Source organism: Penaeus vannamei, chromosome 24, assembly GCF_042767895.1.
Source record: "Penaeus vannamei isolate JL-2024 chromosome 24, ASM4276789v1, whole genome shotgun sequence".
NCBI classification, from domain to species: Eukaryota; Metazoa; Arthropoda; class Malacostraca; order Decapoda; family Penaeidae; genus Penaeus; species Penaeus vannamei.
Window position 1 is genome coordinate 21,626,577 of NC_091572.1, and position 7,808 is coordinate 21,634,384.

Consider the following 7,808-nt stretch of genomic DNA (forward strand, 5'->3'; position numbering starts at 1 on the left):
TTCTCTTTTTTTCAACATTGCTACTATTGTCATATCAAAAATATGGCAATAATGAAAATGAATATGATAATAATGATGATGATGGTAGTGGTAATGATAATGATAACAATAATGATAATGGTAATGATGATAAGATAAAAATTGTAGTAATAATGGTAATTTGAATAATGAAATTGTTAATGATGATGATAATGAACACAATATTGATAAATATCATACCCTTAATTTTTGTTTTGTGTTATTTTGCTGCTGTTGTCATCATTATTATTAATGTTGAAAATACGATAACAAAATAACGATAGCCATGACAACAATAAACATATCGTATGAATATTTAGATTTATTAAGTTACTCCTAAAATGCTAAAACTACATTTTCTGTCATTGATACTGCGTCAAAGAAAACGTAATTGTTAATAACATGTAATTCTGAATCAATAACTTTTCTAAATGTTACTCCATGCTACAGAAAGATACATCGTAAGATTCCTAAACTGGGGAAACTAAAACACATAGCATTGGTTTGTAAGACTCAAGAACGTCAAAACCCTTCGAAGCAGGTAAAGATTGACAAGAAAACTTTTAACTTGTATGTGAAAGAATTGCCGTCTACGTTAAATAAATCAACAATAAATTTAGTTTACATAAATCAGTGGGGGTGTTCAGCTCAAGAGTACAGTATATGTATGTGTGATTATATATATATATATATATATATATATATATATATATATATATATATATATATATATATGTGTGTGTGTGTGTGTGTGTGTGTGTGTGTGTGTGTGTGTGTGTGTGTGTGTGTGTGTGTGTGTGTACATATATATAGATAGATAGATAGATAGATAGATAGATAGATAGATAGATAATCGATATATATAGATATTTGTACACAGATACACACAATATATATATACATATATATAGTGATAGTGTACGAGAGAGTGAGAAAGAAAGAGAGAGTGGGGGGGAGGGTGAGAGAGCGAGAGAGATGAGAAACAGGAAAACATTTTCCGCCCATCAGTCGAGATCACACCGGTGTCGCAGGACCTCGCCGGCGAACACGAGGCCGCCCGCCGCCCAGCTCATGGCGAGGATGAAGAACACGCCCTGTAGGTGCTCGAGGCTCAGGGCTTGGTTTTCCCTCTCCTTTGCCCGAAGCTGTTGCTTGCGCTCGAAGTCACGGCCCAGGAAGTCTTCGGTTTTGACCTGGGGGCGAACGTGGGTAGGCCTGGGCTTAGATATTTTTTACTGATTTATTTCCATCCTCTATTTATGGAGTTTTTTTTTTTATAATTTTGTTTCATTTTTTCCTTGTTCTTTGATGTCTTTTCTGTATTTGCATTTGTTTTTTTCATACTTTGGAGCCTCCTTTTTGGGATATACATATGGACAGCAGGAGAGAATGGAGGAAAAAAGGGTAAAAGTGTGCAGAATGAAAGAGCGAATGAGAACTCACCTTGATCCAGTGTGCGATCAGACCGGACTCCACCAGACGCCGTATCCCATGGTCGAACTTGTACTTCCAGGCCGTGTTCTTTTGGAAGTACCAGCACAGGTGGCCGGGGTACAGTTGCTCCCTCAGCATGTATGAGTTCTCCACCTGAAGGACAAGCAAAGTTTAATGTCAGAGTATAGGGTAGATCAGAAACAGGGATGGCGAGGTGGGGGGGGGGGGGTGGAAGAGATGAGGAAGAAACAGAGAAAAAGATAAACGAACAAATCAAAGGAAGCACCTATATCTACTTCAAAATTAATGCCGACGGTTCATACCTTATATTCCACATAAACAAGAATGCGGTTATAAGAGAAGCTCTCGATGTAGGCGTACGTCCCGTCCAGCATGGGGAATACGGAGTCATTGTAGTTCTGAAACAGGTCCATCTTATCGCCGAGGGCCCTGTAGTGAGGGTCCTTAGACGTCTTCAGGGCTCCTGGCACGAACTCCCCGTAATCGAACATGAAGACCCTTAGGGAGAGTTCTTCGTGATAAGTGCAGCACAGGTGTTTGTGAGAGAAAGTGAACAGAAGAGTACAGAATAATAGGAAGAGAAGTGAAGAGATAGGCACCACACAGACACAGTTCATTAATCTTCCTTTTGGTCATGAAATTTCCTTTAATCATGGATCTTCATTGTGAAAAAGGTATTCCAGATACACACACACACAAATATATATATATATATATATATATATATATATATATATATATATATATATATCAACATTGAATTTTTGATTGGATCGCGGATATATTATGGCCGTGTGATTATGTCATAAATGAGTGACGCCATGACTTAGTGCTCTCACACACAGCGATGGCAACGTTATTAATTTTCTAATACTAACATTTTAGCCCACGCTTTATTGTATAAAGTAGATGGATTATCGACTAAGCGTGTTCGTGTTAGTATGCATTTTTATGCAATGTCACCAGTGGTGCAATAAAGAAAGATACAGAGATAGGAAGAAATAATTATGTCATAAGAAGTGGACAAATTGAGAAACCAGTAGACAGACATACAGACAGAGAGACAGAAAAAGAGTCAACCTGTAATCGCTCTCGGCGAGCTGCTGGACGGTCTGGATGCGTCCGGGGAAGACCGGGATGGTGAGGAAGGCGATGAGGTTGGCCGTGTAGGCGGTGGTCAGGATGAAGCAGTACAGCCACCACGACCCCACGAACAGGCGCTGCCAGTGGGCCTTCGGCAGGCGCGGGATGCTGTTGTTGAACATCGCCCGCAGGAGGTACGGCCACGTGGAGCCCACGCCACCCAAGAAAGGCTCGGGCTGTAGCATATCCTACGGGAAGAAACAGAAAATGACAAGAGGCCGAAAAATCCTATGGTGTGACATTTTTATGTTGTCATGGATCGTATGTTGTGATTTTAGTAATCTAATTTTACGCCTGTTTATACCAGCCTTTCAAAGCAAAATCGGTCGTATTAATCCCATCCCATTATGAAGTGATCGTAGACTCTTACAAAAACTCTGGAATGAATGTCCATGACGTGTGGGAGTTCTAGTAGTTATTAATATGCATGTGTGTATATATAAAACTATGCATAGTCATGCATTCGCAAGCTTTGATCCATTCTGTTATATTAAGCCATTCACTGCATGCTATATTCAGTATGTATGTACCTGTATTGATATAATAATCAAGACGAGGACGAAGGTGACGGCGAGGGAGAGCCATACGAAGGGCGTGAAAGAATAGTAAGCTCCCCTCCACTTCGGAAGCGGCGGCGGGGACATCAACGACATCCCGAATCCCTCCATCCAGTAGGACACAGAGGCGTCGAAGGCGTCGACTCTCTCGCCTGTGATGACGAAGTAGTTGACGGTGAAGTTCTTCTCCTTGCGGTGCACCATCCCCAGCATCCCGTTCCATGAGCCATTTTCGAACGCCCCCCACATCATGTCTGGCGATTCCTTCGTTAAGTTGTATTTGTAGTCGAGCACTCTGGCCATGGCGTCGAGCATCTCAACCTCTAAGCCATCGCCGTAACCCTCCGGCTTCGTCTTCGACTGATAGAGGTACGGGTAATCGTCCAACCACGTTCCGAGCTGGAACTCGTAACCTCTGAACGACTCGAAGCGGTCGACGAAGAGGTCTTCCTTTGAGGCAAACTTCGTGTTGCTCCAGATGCCAATAGATTTGATCTTTCTCTCTTCAAACGGAAACGAGGTGAACATTCCTGACACGGGCCTACTAGCAGAGCTTGTTAGGTACGTCTCCTCAACAAGCAGTAGCCTCTCGATGCCCTTGAAGGTATCTTCCAGTAGTAAGTTATTCTTGGTCACGTTCGACGCGCTAAAGAAAAGCAGGTACTGGGGATTCCACTGGAGGGAGACCGCTTCAAAAAAAGGTCTCGGGTCGTTTTGGAACACGACCACGTGGACCATGAAGTCCCCCCGGAGCAGTTCCTTCGGCTGCTCCTCTGACCACAGAGCGCCGTCCGACCCCAGGTCGACCAGGACGTAGGATGCGTTCCGGCCGACGAGAAGGCCTCGGACGTATTCCCAGACAGGCGCCTCCAGACTGGGGTCGAGGTAGAACACCGCCTTCCATCCTGCCAGAGGACCTTCCACGATGCCCCTCAGAGACGCAAGATGGGACTCCGGCGGACCCTCACTCGGGACGATATTCCTCCACGCCAAAGATCTCATGACGAGCGACAGTAGGAGGAGAGGTGGCAACATCCTGATAGATATCCGCCAGCAGTTAAAGGAACTGCAGATCAGCAACTTGTCTGTATGAACTGCTGTGTGACGCAGTGTCGACTTATATTCGCGCTCCATGCAATGCTTGCGCGGGCGTGGTTGCGTCCTGAGGTCAGATGTCTGCGAGTTTTCTAAGAAAATTGTGACCTTTGAAAAAGAAACAAATTTCAAAAGTTTTGTGTAGGTGGTTTTCTTTTTTATGTATGCACGCACACAACAAAACATCCATGCATAAGTACTACATTCATAAACATACATAATGTACATATATGTACACATAGGCACACGCACACGCACGCACACGCACACGCACGCACACACACACATATATATATATATATATATATATATATATATATATATATATATATATATAGATAGATAGATAGATAGATAGATAGATAGATAGATAGATAGATAGATAGATATAGATATGTATATATGTGTGTTTGTGCTTTGCTGTAAGCAGGGGCGGGTCCAGAAAACTTTCTGGTGGGGGGCACAGGGGGTAACAACAATACATCTGGGGGCCGCCACATTACATATACAGGGAGGCCATTACGAGGAGTCAATGACCATTGGGGGGGCACACGCGGTGACCAATCAGATTTCAGGGGGGGAGGTGCCCCCTGCGCCACCATGGAAGCCCCGCCTCTGGCTGTAAGATACCTTGATTTTGTTTTTCATTTTTCTTCTTTTCTTATCGCGACAAGGAAGTTTTAAAAGTTCAAGGATTAAATTAATCTAATTACAGAGAAAAACAAAAAAGTTTCTCCCAAAGCGAAAAATATGTACAAGATAAACTGTAAATATCAACTTGATGCCTGATTGGATTTGTATTAATAGGATTTTTTTTTTTAGTGTACTTCGAGAGAGTTTGATTTTAGACGAATTTCAGATGTTGTTACACAGTGGTTTTCGTTTTTCTGTTTATTTTTGTTTTGAAAGTAAACAAGTTGCATCAGCTGACCTACACAACACGCTCAATTCATTAATAAAGATTTCCTCCACCATAGGAACTGACACAAGGGAACAAAAATGACCAGCAACGTGATGCTACTCAGGGTCAGCGATTTGCTACTCGGGGTCAGCGGAAAGGATTTTATCTCCGGTGCCTGAGGCCACTCGCGAACCGCCAGACGTGACCAAGGAAGAGAAACTACTGCTTTTTCTCGATTACTTTTCTTGCTGGTCTCGAACTCGCGGCTCCCATTGCGCCAAGGGGTGGAATATAAGTGCGAATTGTTATTACATTATTCATGGTTGTTTTCTTTATTTATTATTATTACTATGGTCGTTCTTAAACCGGAAAGGAGGGACAGAAGACAGAAATGGATGATAGGTGACGTTTTTGAGCTAATGGATCAATTGATATAGGCAAAAGGAAAGTCAATAGAGGCAAAGATAAAGTGATTGGATGATTAATGCAATGAAGTTGAAAAAGAGCACAGGACCAGAATCTGCCTTTATGCACAGACAATTCAAAGGGTTAATTGGAGCTTGTTCATCTGTGTAAAATCAAAAGGACTGTGATCATTAGAAAGGAGAAAGTTCTAGAACTATAGCTGAATATCTAAGCCAGTGGTTCCCAAACTGTGGGCCTTGGTCCCTGGGGGGGGAGGGGGCATAGCATAAGTTGAGAGTATGATGTGTGTTTAAAACCAAATATTAGTTATATACTAGTGTGGCATTAATCGACTTTTCAGTCAGCAGAATTTTGTTTTATTTTGAAGCAGTTTCCAGCAAAATTATCCTTTTTTTATTACTGTATACTCTTACATGGAATCATTATTATATGAATTGCTAGAGTGGTTTATATATGGATCTAATGAGTGCAGGACTGTAGTCTCTGTAGTTATGGATTATGCCTAGCGGTGGGATATGGATAAGTATCCTGTATGAAAGTGGGTAACGACCAGAAAGTTTGGGAACCACTGATCTAAGCGAACTTTCTTGTGACGAATGAAGTGACGACGGATGGACCGAGGACGCCGAAATCAGAAGCGCATTAAAAGAATGGAAAGGAACAAAGCAAGTGACCGGCCAAAACGGCCGTAGGCCTACAAGAGTTTGGAATTGATCAATGAAATCTCTGATATAGGCAATGTACAAGAACCAAAGACTATATACGAAAGGAATGTCGAGCAAAATCCTGCGAGTAATTCGGCTTCGGCACAATAGATGGCGTTAGTGAGCATCAAAAACTATAAGAAAGAATGGAGAGCACGTATCACACCGATTTTTAAAAATGAGGTCCAAAACTTCATACAGCGCCATCTATTCAAATATGTAACTAAGAAAGGAGAACGTTTATAGGGGGAATTATATAGTTGTATAGATTTTTTAATTCATGCTTTATAAAAGTTTTAAAGGTTTGGTTTCAGTTGGTTTGGCAGTCTTTTTTAAATAAGAGACCAAATATGACTATCAAAGAATTACTTTATATATATATATATATATATATATATATATATATATATATATATATATATATATATATATATATATATATATATATATAGTTACATGGAATTAAATAATTATTCTATTATTTAATAACTTTAATTAGAGATTTCTGTACATATTTTAACATTTTATACAGTTTATTTTCAGAATATGACAATAAAATATTTATTAATAATTATCTTATGTGTATGCCTATTTACATGACATAAAATTATTCCATTGTTTAAATACTATACAATTTTATTGCAGAAAATTTCTTTGGTGTTGATATAATGAATACGAACTTGAATTCCGTAGACTACAATTCATACAATCATTCGGCACATAAATTCTTAATGTATTTCATTCATTTTTGTTGTCATTAAATCAAGGATATACAAAACACATGGAAAACATTTCTTTATTTGACTTCAAGTCATCATCAATTAAAGTATTAATGAAAGCAGGCCGACAGTTAAAAGAACAAAAAAAAAAAAAAAAAAAAAATCCTACTATTTTGAGTGACATGATAGTAAACGATTAGACGATACATCGCGTACACAACGCCATCTATTGTTCAGATATTACACTATCCGCCAACCGTTGGGGCTCAGACTTTTGTCATGCTTTCGTATTTTTTGTATATAGTCTTTACATATATACGTATATATATATTTATATATATATATATATATATATATATATATATATATATATATATATATATATATATGTATCTATGTATGTATGCATATATACATACATACTTACATACATATATATATATATATATATATATATATATATATATATATATATATATATATATATATATATATATACATATATATATACATATGTATGTATGTATACTAACATACATACATACGTATATATATATATATATATATATATATATATATATATATATATATATATATATATATATATATATAGCCTTCTCTTTCTCTCTCTCTCTCTCTCTCTCTCTCTCTCTCTCACTCTCTCTCTCTCTCTCTCTCTCTCTCTCTCTCTCTCTTCCTCTCTCTCTCTCTCTCTCTTCCTCTCTCTCTCTCTTCCTCTCTCTCTCTCTCTCTCTTCCTTTCTCCCTCTCTCTTCCTCTCTCTCTCTCTT

General features: G+C 39.1%; 1 protein-coding gene across 1 annotated transcript; it reads right to left on the reverse strand.

The window, feature by feature from the left end:
• Positions 1–1,022: 1,022 nt before the first annotated feature.
• LOC113801137 (ionotropic receptor 21a) lies at positions 1,023–4,402 on the reverse strand. The gene is made up of 5 exons (XM_070138066.1): positions 3,147–4,402; positions 2,554–2,804; positions 1,776–1,971; positions 1,462–1,605; positions 1,023–1,211 (listed from the first exon to the last, which is right to left on the reverse strand). The coding sequence occupies exons 1-5, from the start codon at positions 4,305–4,307 to the stop codon at positions 1,023–1,025; spliced, it is 1,941 nt and encodes a 646-aa protein (XP_069994167.1). The 5' UTR covers positions 4,308–4,402.
• Positions 4,403–7,808: the final 3,406 nt, after the last annotated feature.